At 43.8% G+C, this 15,360-nt stretch overlaps 1 protein-coding gene across 2 annotated transcripts in view; it reads right to left on the reverse strand.

The window, feature by feature from the left end:
- ano1a (anoctamin 1, calcium activated chloride channel a) overlaps positions 1 to 15,360 on the reverse strand; it is a 45,423-nt gene that overhangs the window by 24,699 nt on the left and 5,364 nt on the right. For both annotated transcript variants that reach the window (XM_053854759.1, XM_053854758.1), the window contains exons 2-4: positions 9,236 to 9,381; positions 4,389 to 4,736; positions 128 to 226 (exon numbers count right to left, since the gene is read on the reverse strand). In XM_053854759.1, the coding sequence (XP_053710734.1) occupies positions 128 to 226; positions 4,389 to 4,736; positions 9,236 to 9,331 (543 nt within the window). In that variant the 5' untranslated portion in view covers positions 9,332 to 9,381. The remainder of the gene's footprint in view (positions 1 to 127; positions 227 to 4,388; positions 4,737 to 9,235; positions 9,382 to 15,360) is intronic.

The following is a 15,360-nucleotide window of genomic DNA, read 5'->3' on the forward strand; positions in this document are numbered from 1 at the left end:
GTAAATGCAAAGGCCACAGTGGCACTAGTCGACAGCCATCTCAGAGGTTTGGTGCTGCAGAGCACATGAGGTGCAGATGTATCGTAACACACTGTGAACCAAGGATCGGAATGCCGATGTGCAGCACCTTTTTCGTGGGCATCTTCAGCTTCATGAATTCAGCCTCCCGACACAGAACGTTCCATGGAGCGTGAATCTTCAAGAAGCCCATCCCGGCAATCTTACCCTGAAAAAGAGAAGCACAGTATATACATCAGCTTATTTTAGTGGTTCATTCGGAAAGAATGCGTGGGTGAGTTCCAACTGACTGTTTTTGTCATGTCATTGGTGAATCCAGATGGTTTATCATGACAGCAACAGAGACAGAGTAAAGACCAGTCTGCTTTTTGACAGTCGCTTGGGAACTAGTTAAAGTGTCTTCTACAAATGTCTTCAAATCTATTTGTGTCTTAGGTTCCTCCTTCAATCGGCACCCCACCACGTCAGGAGGGTGTGAGCATCCCGCAGATCGCCAAACTACTCACTGGATTGTAAGAAAATGAAGAATGGCCAGGAGCCAGGGCTGGGCGACAGGCCAACTGGCGAGGATGAGGTGGCCAGGTTTCTATCATCTGTGCCTGATCAAAGCATGAGAGACACACGTGCATCTGCCCTCTGCTAGAGGCTTATTTTGGATGAGACGTGGTGGGGCATGGACCTGAGTTGAGGGCGAGAGCCGTCAGTGGTGCAACACAGGTTTCTAACCAGCAGGGCAGGTGTTGCCCTGCCAGCAAAGCTAATGGATCATCAAGTGGGTTCAGCATGTCATGTGTCGTCCTGCTTTCACAACACAAAGACCAAGGCAGAAAATAGGCTCTTGTTCTGATGGTAAACCATTCCATGAGAAGGACAAGGACTGGACTAAGTTATGGATATATTCACAGAAGCACACTGTGTCGACCCATCCTCACTCCCATGGCGTCATGTTCTGACTTTGGGGAAGTGGACTATAGGGTCCTATACTGATGACAAAGGCAGCGGTGATGATCCGCTTTTATTTTGTACCATAACCTCTGGTTTGTGTTTCCCTCCTTCCTTCCTGTTTTGTGGCACACGGCTGGAGTTATTTATCCACTCATCATCTAGCATAAAAACACCTGGACTCCAGCAACGTGTGCCAGATTGACATTGTTTGTATCAATGGTGAAGTGTCTCTCCTCGCTTCTTCCCGTTCTTTCGCTCATTTATCTGTTCGTTGACTTATCTTTCGATCATTCTTTCTCAAACCCTGCTGCTCTGAGATTGTATTTTTCCTTCCTTTGTCTGTTTGCTCCACATGGCTTCCTGGTTTTCTGTTTATTACTATTTTCCCTGCTCGTGTGTTCTACAGACGACCATTGTAGTGAGTTTGTGTTTTATTTTCTCTGTTTACAGACTCTGTTCACATTTGTCTCTCCTGGTTTGGTGACGCCTTTAGTTTGACTTTTTTTCCCATTGTAGACTCATCCCAGTTTGGTGATGCTTTGGTTTTGGACTTAGTATTCGACTGTCGACTAGCAGCTGTACTCCAGATGAATGTGTTAGATGTCAGACAAAAGAGAAGGTGAACAAGTACAAGTACAAGCATCATGAATAACTAGCAAAAGCCACTCACTAGCTCAAAATCCTGAGTGAGTGTCTCTGAGTACTTAGCCATGGCAGTGAAGTCTGAAGGATGTTGTGATGTAACTATGGCAAATGTTTCAACACTTCACTGTAACATAGTGTTCAGGGGAATTCGATTACATGGATCTGAGTGAGGCTCACATTCCCACTCGCTGTGCTGATGTGTGCTGGTGGACCACGTCATTGGGATGCAGCTGAGATGCTGTGCTCTATAACGGCGCTCTCTTAGTCTTATAGCGTCGTTTTCTATAACCACAGAGCCAGCAAACTACATGGCAGAAAATAAAGCAACGCAAAACATAAAGCTGAGACAAATTTTAAATGGAACTGTGTTTAAGGATCACGCACAGGTCTCTGCTGTTTCCTTCATTATTAAGTGCCGTACTTAGGTCAATCTTAATGGCCTCAGCCTCCACAGCACTTTCAGACTTTCTATTAATTTTTATTACACTTTTTCCGAAATCGTTCTCTATTCTAGATCAGACCTGGGCAAAGTGCGGCCTGGGGGCCAAATGCGGCCCTTTGACTGTATTTATGTGGCCCTCCCAGAGTCAGAGTAGAACTTTAAAACTGACATTGTCTCTGACGTTTTTGTCTTGTGCATTGTTTTTTGTACATAACTTTCTCATTTGATTATTATTATAGACAGGATGTGAGTTACCTGATGATGTTGGTGAAGAAATTGACTTCTGATATTGTCGAACTGTTTAGCTGTCAGCTAGCTGTCGAGCTAACTGAGATCTCTATGGGTGTGGCATTAAAAAAAACAATTGAGTTCTTCTCACTTGAGCATTAGACTTGTGTGAGGTGATTTCTTTATCATGTATTTTACACTCGGTCCTCAGTAACCACACACCTTGTTGTATTCCATTGATGTTTTTTTATTTTATTTTATGGCAACACCAACTTCCAAACACCTTGCTGCTTTAACCAGTTAAACTCCTTTTTTATTTTTTTATTCGCACAGGTGCCACAATGATGTGAGACTTGAAAAGTCATTTTGATGTTGTCGATTTGGATCAGAGAAATGTGCTTAAGCTACTGAGAAGTTCATCTTTCCGTCGTTTCCTGAGCTACATTATGGTTTTCCTTCTTCTCAGCATCAACGCTACTCTTAAAAGTGGTGAGGAAGTTCAGCCAGGAGGATGAACTGTCCAGCATATGGGTCTGAATAATTATTAACTGACAGATTGTAATGCAACTGCATTATAATGGTGAGGAGGCAGGCCTTCGCTGAACGTGAGTATTGACCATCATCATCAGGAAGAATCTGTCCACCCATGCTACCGATGACAAACAATTGCACAGTGGGTTTGACACAAGATGTGCATTGTGGGTGGCCTCCGTTTGTCTTCCAGGGAGTTGTGTTGTTGCTAGGAAACACGTTTCGGGACTCACACTCATCAGCTGAAACAAAACCAAACGTGTATCAGTTTGTAAATTGCGGCTTCGCTCTTTAACGAAAACCAATGGAATCAATGTGAGGGGCCAACTGTCCAACGGATCATTGGACTAAACAGGATCAGAAGATGAAATGGGTTCAGAAAATAGAATGGTTTGGTGTAGACCCGACTCTTACTTCAGTCTGGGCCAGATAAATGCAAGCAGGAGAGAGACAAGATGTTTCTTGAGACCAAGCCTGATGCACACTCACCCAACTGAGGTGCAGTGCTTTCATGTCATTCGCTTCATTTTCTTGTTTGGGGATGACTTTTCAATCACAGCATGAATGATAAACCAAACGTGGTATGAGGTAGAAATGTCAGCTTTGAGCTGCCCTCCTCACATTGTAGGAACCTTCTGTAGCTATTCTCTCTTCAAAGGAACCATGGCGGTTCACGAGAACATCACAGGGCTGGTGACCACTGTCGTACAAATCTGGACGGTGAAAGCAGCAAAGTGCAACATGAAGAACCTCAGTAGCTTGTTATGTCGACGTCTGGTTTCCTGGCTCTGCTAATGTGGAAGATTTCTTGACACCATGGAGAGAGAAGACGTTTATGGAAATGATCCGCAGTGAATGATATAATCTGAAGTCTAAGCCATTCACACCATTTTTTTTCCAAGCAAGTCTCGCACTTGTGATTTCTCTTTTTAGCCACCTTCACACAGACTGTATATCTGTTGATGTGGAGGTGGGTGTTACCTGCCTGCTCCCTGTCCTCCTACACAAGACTAGATCATCATCTCCAATCTTTGTGGCTCGCAGCCGTTTATCCCCCCCGCTCCCATCACCATGGTGTTGAGTAATCCATCGCCTTCGGTGATTTCTGTCAGTCATTTTTCCTAAACTCAACGTTTGTCGGTCGTGGAACAAATGTCCAGACGCTTTACTGCTAAATGTCTTCATCCTGCAAAGTGTCACTCCAACTGTTGAAAGTATACAATGAGATATCAGCTCAGGACTGTGGATGATGCCTCAATATCCTCAAGAGGAGCTGTAGGAAGGGATTGAGAAGATATTCATCATCTCCCTCCATGACCCAACCACTGGTGAAACAATGAATGGATGGGATCATTTTTTGCAGAGCAAGTGTCCTGTCATTCTCATGAGAAAATAAGTTTGTTTCATGAAATAGAAAAATGGATGGATGGATGGATGGATGGATGGATGGGTGGATGGATGGATGGATGGATGGGTGGATGGATGGATGCATGGATAGATGGATGGATAGATGGATGGATGAAATGATGGATGGATGGATGGATGATGGATGGATGGATGCTGCTATTTTTTTACTCACCCCTTCATCCTTCTCCAGCTCCAGCCCAGTTTCAAGCAGGTTTTCCTCAAATTCCTCCCGTTTGAAACGTTTGTCGTCCTCGTGAAAATCCGTCCCCTGGTCCTGGGCTGCGATCTCAGGGTCCTCTTTGGGCTGCAGGGGCGCACGGCTGCTCCTCATGCTAAGGCTCCGCCGCAGCCGACGGATGAAGTTGCCCTCACTAGCCTTGTTGGACTTCCGTCGGACGCTGCCCGGCTTCTGTATGTGGTAAGCCAACACGTAGTCCACCCGCCGCTTGCCGTCGGAGAAAAACGGGCCATGGCGAGGGCAGAGGGGCGAGCCGTCCTCAGCGTACAGGTTCTTCATTGGCTGGAGGGAAGAATATCTACAGTTACCAAGATGGATTCAAATGGGCTGGTGTTTATTATGAGCTTGAGTCTTGGCTGGTCAGCACGGTGGCGCTATAATATTGGGAACAAACATGTGGGTTTAAATGAGGTGGAGGTATGGATTACTTCTGCACACACCACTGTGCTCGTGTTTTCCATTTCAAACATTGACCGAGGGTAATGTACACATGTATGTACAGTGAGTACATGGGTTTTTCTACTGAATAATTCATGAAACTCATGACTCTGGACTTACTGCACTGGTTTAGGGGTTGTCTTCCTTCTGTCAATACTAAAGGTTTAATACTGCTAAACATCACTTTGATTGTTCTTCAGCCCTTTTCTAAAGACTGTAGTGCGAGAGCCTGTTAGCCACCTGGAAATACCAGCGCTGCTCCCTCCACTTGGACGACACACTTACAGGTAATGGTTCTCACAAGACTCTACTAATGCACTCCAGGGCGAGATGCACTTCCACTTACAGCCCTGTGAGCTCCTGAGAGGAACATCTCCAGCATCCTGCAGCAGGCACCTGCCGCGGCTCAGTCGTGGATGTTCCACCGCAGCTGAGAGATTTTTAATCACACCACTAAAGTGCTGCCATATACTGTCGGTGCCGACCTTCACCGGCGACTGATCCACACTCGCAGCAGAAACGCTGCATCAGCACGCCTTGATTCATTCATGGTCACCAACTTATCAGTACGTTTCTCGAGCTCACACCGTCTGTGTTGACGGCCAGTCCGGATGCTGCCTTGCATTCGCTCGTTTTAATTTTAGTAGCTGTCAAAGCAGCTTTGTACCACAGCACGAGGGAGTCCACCCCAGGCTGCGTGCGGTTGTACTGTCCCCATGTGTGCTGGTGTCCATGGGAGTCACTGTGGCACCCACCCCAGGTCATCCAGAGAAACTGTGAGGCACGAGGCACTGATCCACTGACCAAAGGTGCAGATGTCGGAGGATAGGAAAACAGTCGTCTTTGAAAGGTAAACAGTTGTTTGAGGCCTCGGGAATTCATATTTTAGCAGTAGGTTTGTATTTATGTACGGGATAATATCAACTTCTGGCTCCGCTGCTTGTTTGCTTAGCTCATTTGCTAGCTTGAAGACAGTTAAACACATCCACAGTGAGCCGTGTCGCAAACAGGTGGACCGTTATTTTATATGGTGCAGTGGTGCGGAGTGGTGGATGTAGATGTAAGTCCAAATCCTGGTTCACTGTTTTGAAACTCACCTGCGCAGAGGAAGCTATCAATCTGAGGAGTAGCGGAACAAACCATTTTCAAAAAAAGGGGGTGCTGCTGCACCTTTGGAGACAGAATAGACTCTTTCTGCTTGCTTGTATGTTGTTTTTTTATGCGGGAAATGATCCAGTTTCTCCTCATTTGTCCGGAGATAGAGGTAGGTGATATGACGACAATAAATCATGAACAATTAGAACATGTTAATGACCTACCAACGGGAGGGGATCACATGGATTCGGTCGCATTCTGTCTATACACTATAGGTCTATGTTGATGCACTGTTCCACAGTGCTTCGTTGTCTCCACACCAAGCAACGTAAACATTCCTTGGCCCACAGAGTCAACACGCTAGTGAGAATGGATGATTGACTGACGTCTATTGTGTTTGACATGATGGTCTTGACTTACACAGTTACACAGCGCTGCCCTTGGAAAGCTAGAGGCGCTGTTGCGCTTCAGTTTTTCAAGTTGAATCTCAGCATCAATCTCATGATGCTAATGTTAGAAACTGCAAAACTCTGATGAAGAAAACGGTGACACATTAAAACTAAAGCAGAGGACCATGCTTGCCTTGAAGATGGTCTGTTCTGCTCACTGGTTGGATAAAAACATGAACCGACTGCGGCACTTTGAGGACCGGACTGAAGACCTCTTGATGCTTTACTCACGCTATTTAATGGCACATTATGAGTCTTGTATGTATGTATGTATGACAGTATCAGTCTTAGCCAAGCTGTCAAGTACTTTGATACTCATTGTCGATTCTTCACGGACATCAACAGGTCGATACATTTTGGTGTGTTCTCCTGGGCAACTACAATCCTCACAGCAAAAATAACTTCTAAACCAATCCTTCAAACAAGAAAAGCACTCAGACAGCGCACACCTCCGCCAACACAACCTCCCAATGTCAAAGCAAAATGAATCCCTGGACCCAAATGCCTGGCACAAATGCGATAAATGCTCCGATTTTCTAAGGTTAAAGAATCCTTTAAGAAATTCCTGAATCCAGATGGTGATACAGATCGCGCCCAAAATTGAATCAAAATTGAATCTCATTCGATTTTCACGTAGTTATTTTGAACACAGACTAGTAGTTAGATTAGTAATGTTATTAGTAATAAATAAAAAGTGCAAAACTCAAAGAATCCACAATAAAATACTTGATAAAATGCATCATTTCCAACTAAAAAAAAGTGATATCTTTTTAGTTTTACTTTACACATTTCCGTGATGAGCAACAGCAGACATGTTAAATACTAAAATAACAATTCTAACTTCCACAATAAACAAAGTGATGCTCCCAGTTAAAAGCTCAAATGTTATCAGAAGCATTTCTGCCTCGTCACCAGACAGACAGCTCCTTGTTCAACCACACTATTAACACTGTGCATGGAAGAGAGAGATAGTTTCCAGCAAATGTGGCAAGGGTGATGGAGGAGATGATGGAGGGTCTGTCTTTGTCTGTTTGACATTATTTTTTTCTTTTTCCCTAAAACTAGTCAGGAACCACGACAGTCCATTGTGTCTGCTTACTCTGTCTTGAGTGAGTTATTCACATTCTTCTATCTAAAAACAATGGGAAAAGAAGTTTCCATGTTGAATTGGTCAATATTGTATAGCATTAAAGTGTCTATTTTGTCTTATGAAATGAACATTGTGGCATCAGTCTATGCATTCAAATTACCATCAAATACAAGTTGAAGCAATTTCATTGCTATCCCCCCCGTAGGTACTTAAGCCTGTGTGGCACAAAAACAATTGCTTAAGTTCAAGAACGGATCGATAAATAACTGCGGTTGTCGTGTCTCACTGGCATCCCTCAATATTATCTGTGTCATAAGTGTGTGGGCTGTGTTTTGCAGGAAGGGCCTCAGGCACTGTCCCTGATTCAAACTCAACACTCAACAGGAAGCAGTCATCGTTGCAGAGGTCACTTCTCAGAGGGAGCGAGAGGATGCATCGCTAGCCTGCAGGGAAATGAGGTCCTCCTCCTCTAGGGCTTCCACAAGGATCCCCCACCCACACACTGAGGCTCACGGCGCTATTTATAATGCACATATGAATTATCCTGCTGTAGATGGACTTTTTGCAACATTTCGTTTTGTTTAATCTGTAGAGTTTACTTTATTTTTTCAACAACTATGGCATGAGTTGGAACTAGGTCCTATTTTTATCATCGTATGTCATTTGGCGACCAAGAAGGCTCGGCTTTTCACTTGTACAAAAACAGCCTCCACACAAACAAGGGCTCATGTGGACTCACTTGGTGCCCATGTGGCGAACTGGGTGTGGTTGCCAGGCACTGTACAGAGGAAAAGGTATCTTCAGCAGGATACAGATTTTCTAAATCGCACTAGATGTTTTTTTTAATCTGTCAGTGACCCCTTATATGAAGACAACGTATTGGAAGTTACATGTGATGAAACAAGGAAGACACTTGGCCATAGAAACTGGATGGGTCGATGCTAGTCAAAACCTTGAAAATAAAGATACTAACTGACAGACAGGACTGCAAACGCTGCTCGCGGAATGAAAACCTCACCCAGACACTCCTCAGGACTCAAAGCTCACATTTTTATTGTCATGGAACCCATTCCGTTCCACGTCTCAATCCAAGTTGGGAGCGGTCGGCTCCCCCGACACATGAGGATTTTTGGTCGTAAATGTTGAACAGGTTTAACGTTTAACATTTGTTGACCTTGGTTGCTTCACTCTTGACTCACCTCACACCACTGCACTGCTTCATAGGGTCGTCTTATGAGAGATAAGATACTCAGGAAGGAGCAAAATCACAGTCTGATAATATTGATATGTCAAATTCCTAGCAATTTCCAATTGTGGCCATTGTAGAGAAACGTCAATAAAGGGCTGACGGTGGATCTCAAGATTTAATAAATCTGTAATGCCATGTTAGGTTGACAAAGCATTTTTCTGTTCTTATATCGATGCTTCACTTAACTTGTTTGCTTTAACATGTTTAGATGACGGTGCATATTTTTAACTTCTTGATGACTCTGTGTGGCACGACGCTTGTGTTTTCAAGGCTTGATAGTCATCTTTGTCTTCCAAAGTTTTTAAGTTGTCCCTCTCTTGTATTCCCAGAGAAACCCATCATTTTTGGACCATACCGGAACACAACTTGTGTCAAGCTTAGCATTTATGCTATTTTCATCAAGTTGGACAGACAGTAACTGTGACTCTGACTCAGGCAAAAGTTGAAGGAAAGCTCTTACTATAGCTTCGCCGGGGTTGGTGTTGGTGTTGGCGTTGCCCATGTCTGGGTTCTTGTCCTCCCCGGGGACCGGGAAGTAGTTGTCACTCCTCCTCATTGTGCCGGGCTCAGTCTCCTCACTTCTGCTGAGGTCCGGCGGAGAAGAATCTGCGAGAGACACATCAGAACGTATTGTGAAGTGAGCTTTGCTGGGTGAAATATCTAGTTCAGTAAAGCTGCTTTAAGATGACTGAAACTAGATTAGGCCAACGTCCTGTCGCTCTGATATCATCCAAAACTGAAACTTAAAATATGTTCCCTTCAGCCGATACTAGGTCCCTTAAGACCATCACTGTACCAACATTTCTTTCATTCTTCTATAAAGGTTTCAGTCAGTTCTGTTTGGATAGAGTTCTGATTAGTTTTCCATCGGTTTCTGGAGGTTACTCTTTCTCTAACTTGCTGTTTGGCTTGATAGTTGGTGAGTAAACATCAACAAGCTCAAAGAACATATGTGCTCATTGACGTGAATAGCGTTTTGAAACAGGCGGGTGCAATGTTGTAGGTAAAGGGAGCATAAATGGGCCTTAAAGCTCCGGAGACCAAGTGCTGCCATCGTCCCAATATGCTACAAGCGAGGCAAGAGTTGGTTTTCTCAACAGCAAGGGAAATGTGGTCATTGCAGTTGCAAGCAGCAGTTCAATGAAAGCGCCATGCTTGGTTGGAATTTCTAACCTCCATCCCTGGGCCCTGGCTGCAACAAGTTGTGGACGGAGTCTGAGAGAAACTTACTAAGGTGGTGGGACAATGCGAACATTGCACACAGGCTGCATTTCATAGCCTGAAAATGGGTAAATATTTGGTCAGTTGGGGAGACAAACAAGATGCTGCTGAAGTGGAGGAACATCAGAGCATCGCAGAAACTATTCACAGCATCCCAGAGCCACTTGACTGCAGGAACCAAGTGGGCACAAGAAGCGCAACTCAAAGCCTCTTGTCAATGTAAAGTGAGAAACACAGCGGTTACAAACAACTCTCAGCTCTGCGGTTAACAGCAGTGGCTCAAGAGAGCTTTTGCTTCTTGGTGAAGTCAGCAGCAAAATAGTTCGACAACTTTCAACATAGAAAACCTCCCAACTTGTTTGTTTATTTTATGTATCGACGTAGTGGCTGTAATGAACTAATAAATGAGTCACAGATGGGTCGGCCAGTCGTGACATCATCGTTCGGCAAGAACAATCCACAGTAAGAGGAGAAATAGCTGTGTGACCATCGCGACCCCAAACATCAAAGGTATGCCACCGTTTCACAAAGGACACATCAAAGGACACAGACCTCCAACATCGCATTTTGAGCCATCGTAATTCAAATATAAAGTTTCAAAACAATGTTTAACAATATAAAGTATGTGCAACAACCTATAAACATTTTTATCTACATTTATTTCAATTCTATTGACAACACTTCGGTCGCCAACCCGTACATGTTATATGCTGACTCATCAGCTAATTGCTGAAGCATTCGGTGACTAGTCGACTATCAAAATACTCGCTAGCTGCAGCCTTAGTTTTAAGTTTGAATTGCAATGACAAAACACAAAAAACAGTGGTATCATTACTAGGACCAAAAGCCAAACATTTACTGACAGATGGAGAAAGCAAGAGGTGGTTATGCCACAGATGAGTGAGAACATTGAGTAACTGACTACACCTTTCTTCGACAGGGCAATGCATGTGGACACTGAAACTGTCTAAGAAAAATGAATCTATCATCCGCATGCTAACACTCGTGTCTATAAACTGCTGACTAATACATACACCAAATATTAGATCCGCCAGCATCTTGCTTCCACACCTATTCGGGGCATCAATCCAGTGTCTACATTCAACACCGGCGTCATCATATCTAGCAGAAAGTGCGAACAGTAAGAAGAACTCCAAGAACCTGTCAAGTCCGAGTACGATTCTGTCACTAAAACTGCGTTTTTCATTGCGTTTGAGGGCATTGTTCAACATAGTCAGCTACTCATTACACACATTACACTGAGAGAGGAGGAGCCAAAAGACTTTTGCCTTAATCCTTCCAGAACGATCTGTTGCTGTTGTTATGAAGGGTGAAAACACAACAAAACTTTGCACGACGTGGGTGTTTGTAACTTTGTTTCCATTCCGTTTGAGCTGCACTTAACTATGCTTTTGGCACGCCTCCTGTTAATTCACCTTTGTCGCAGTTTATCATGAAATTATGCCGTCAAAATGTTGTCATATTACAGTTTATATGAAAACTCCATGAGTGATTTTGCTAGTGAGCGTTTCCACAGGGGTTTTGATCCTGTTGCACAGCTCTCAGACACATTTATCCACTGTATACTTGCCTTTCTTGAAGTCAGCCTTTGTGGTGTCCGAAGTTGACAGTGTTTCAGAAAATAACTGAGTGGTGCCATTGGTTTAATTTCAATCTCTCAGCGCAGCCTGCACCAGCACTCAGAACTGTGGAAGCATTTAACTCCATCTAGCCCGCGCTGTCATCCATCTCTTCAGTCCTGACAAACGTCTCAGAAGCAGCCTGGCGGCCTCCGTTCCGCCAGTAAATCACCATCATTATAACAAGTGTGTCAGTCTTCCCTTATTGCTGGACACTTCCTGATTTCTTTTTCAGTTGACCTCAGCACTTTCTAGCTGCGCGTCTCTTGACTTATTGGTACATGAACAGACCTGAAGGGTTTCAGTTACTAGACGGATTCTGAGAAAGGGGAATATCAGTGGGAACCGTTGGTTGCATCATTTGACATAGTCTGGCTCACAATTTAAATGGAAAACTATCATGTGCATGTAATAGATGTGATGCAATAAGCAGGTTCTGAGCAAGACAAAATGCAACAGCAGCAACACATGATGCCCTGATTCAGGCTGGTGCTATAAAATGCAATTCTAGACTGACAAGGCTCTGTTAATAGGAATGACGTATGACGAATGACTTTCTCTGTCCCAGTGACAGACTATTGGAGACGAGCCACTTCATCTAGGTCCCCTGGGGGTTTCCTCAAGATTAGTATGGCAGAGCCAGTTAGAAGGATTCTGGACTCCCAACCTCGCCATCATGCACCGCCTGGGTTTCACCCACCTGCCTCATCTTGAATGAGCTGTTTTCAGTTCACCCTCTCAGCCTTGACCAGTCACACTTTCTCTGCGATCCCCTACCACACTCGCTTGTTCCTGTCAACAACACCAGACAGACTCACACAAGCCACACAGTCTTCACTAGGGCTCTGTTTTGGCAGGTATCTTGCGATACGACACATATCCCGACATGCGGGTTATTATACAATAATAATTTAAAAAATATATACAATAATATGTGGGTGAATACGAGGTGAGTCCAGTTAGACTTTCAGTTAAATTTCCCACAGAGGAATGAATCGCCCCTTCAATCGCCAAAATAACTCCACTGAACAAAAAGAAAATGTATCAAACACGTCACAAATGCTGCAGCATATCCAAGTATCGATGTAATAAACATTGACATGGCCGACTTAAAAAAATTCCGACAGTATCACAGAATCACGTTTTGCAATGTCTCCGCAAAAATATCGATACAATATTGCACACTAAAGTATTGCGATATTTGAGTGTGTCAGTGTTTTCTTACACCCCTAGTCTCCACCACACACAAGTCCTTTCAAAAGCCTGTTCCTGCCTGCCTCATCACTCACCTATTCTTTTGCCCACAACACAGAATGTGCTTTCTGTAAGTCTGTATATGGGGTGTATTCCAAGGTTTCTGCTACATGTAAACCAGCCACACCTTCACAAAAACTATCCCTTTTATAGGATGAAATCTCACATGATCATATGTATTAAAACAAAGTGGACACACTGCAACAAGCCGATAACACAGGCATCGTGGTGGTTTCCAGCATGTTTTTAACGAAAAAGTCAGTTGGTGGTGGAACTCAAGTCACGTATTTTGACGGGATAAATGAAGGAACGGACCGTGTGAGCTACAGATTGGAGAGAGATTTTATTTTTTTGAATCCAGATCCTGTAGTTTTAGTACTGTAGTTTTTGTTTCATGCACTCAACATTCAACTTCTTCAGAGAGATTTCTGTGAGAAGATTTATGACCTTAATTACACAGCTCCTCACACACCAGAAAAAAAAAAAAAACCCGTCTAGGTTCATTTGAAGAGGAGGTGGAGCTCCACGAATACCTGGGTGGGGTGACTGTCAACAGATGTGAGGCTGAGTTCAACAAGGGGATGAGCAGACTCTCCCTCCTCAGTGGACCACAGGTCGCTCAGTAAACTGCTCTCCATCATGGACAGTCAGCAACTGGTTATGTTCCCCTTTAGACGGAAGCAGTTCCAATAGAAGAAGAACAGACCTGGGCAAAGTGCGGCCCGGGGGCCGTATGCGGCCGGATGACTGTATTTTCATGGTTTGATGTCAGACTAAAACTTTTTTTTGGGGGGGTCTTTCTCTTTTAGTCAGCCCCACCACTTCAGCAGTAAAATAGCATGTTCTTCTTTTAAGACTAAAATTCTCTTCTTTTCATTGGCCATTTTTGAGTTTTTCTTGTTCCTCAAAAAAAGGAACCCTGAAAATATATATTGAAATAGCTTTTTATCTTGAACGCCTGCTCCATAGTTGGTTTATATTCAAATAAAGTGCATATTAAATGAAATATTGTAATAGTTTCATGGCATATTTACACTTCTTAATGTCCTTAGTTACATTTCATCTTCTTCGGTTCAGTTTGTCCTCGTTAGTTAAGTATATATTTTGGATATTTTTCTGTCATGTGTTGTAGTCCTCACTGTCTTTCTTTTGGCATGACGGCCCCTCGCAACCATTACAGTTTCTAATGTGGCCCTTTAGGAAATTGAATTTCCCACCTCTGCACTAGTACAACTATGTCAGCATGTAATCCAGGGTGATATAGTCGATGGAGAAGCACAGAATTACTGTTAAACAGGTTACTCTTTGTAAACTGGTTGTCTCTCTATATAGAACATTGACTTGTACTTTGGCCATCTATTTCCATTTCTCTATGTTCTTGTGCCGTTTCCTGGATACAGCTGCTTATTTCCCCGCTTGGGAAAATTTGTCGTTTCAAAGGAAAACAAACTGCCGACATGATAAGTAGGTAAGCGCCGGCACACACAGCTAAATTCCTGGTCCAATCTTCAGGCACGCTGGCGGCAGCCCTGAGCAGCTGCACCCTGCGTGATACAGGCTCAGACAGGACGCATCTTTCAATCGCCGCACAGCACGCTCGCCATGTGGTTACCCAGCCGTCACTCACAGACGTCACTTGTGCATTCTTGATTTAGATACCAGCACGTCCTTGTCATTTCATATTCTCACTGAAAATGACAAGCAGTTATACCCCGTGGCCAACTGACCATAATATTTGACATCCATCGGGTCAACGCAGTGGCCCCCGCCAAAGAAGTAGGTTCAGCACTTTTTGGTCAATACCGAATGTCTTTTCACAGCAAAATCCCACACAAAAGTCACAATTTTTCAAACTTGCTTACACAGACCTACTAAATAGCAATAATACTGCACATTGTATCGAAAAGATTGCAGCTTTTAAAGCAGAAACAAAGAGCAAAAGTGCTTAATATAAAATCAATCATTCCCTTTCAATCATCAATGAACAGATCAAACCCACAACGTAAACTTCACTTGTTAAATAGCGGAACGTTGCCTTATAAACAGACTGCTCCTCTTTTCATCAACTACATGTCCACGGATTGAGTATCTGGGAATGCATTTGCTGCTGAAAGCTCCAGTCTTCCACAACAGAACACGGCTCCTTGCCCAAAACAATAAACTCTATTAGCATTGGTTTCACCTGAGGTTCATTCTGGTTAGCTTCCGTTCGTGTGCCAAATTCAGTGTGGTAATGTGAGGCCAAGTGTCTCGACAAATTCGTGGTGCTAAAGGTTTTTGGGGTTTTAACTCAGTGGCTGACTCCGTGGGTGCACATGTTGTGAATTGAAGTTCGGCTGTCATTCTCCTAGACGGAAAAGTATTGCCAAATGACTGTCTCACTAATGTCTGTAGCAGCCGCAGTTATAAGGCATCTCTGGAGCATCACAAGTGGTGTGATGTTCTGGGGAAACTTAAAACAATAGTAACA

The sequence above is a fragment of the Synchiropus splendidus genome, chromosome 1 (genome assembly GCF_027744825.2).
Source record: "Synchiropus splendidus isolate RoL2022-P1 chromosome 1, RoL_Sspl_1.0, whole genome shotgun sequence".
NCBI lineage: Eukaryota > Metazoa > Chordata > Actinopteri > Syngnathiformes > Callionymidae > Synchiropus > Synchiropus splendidus.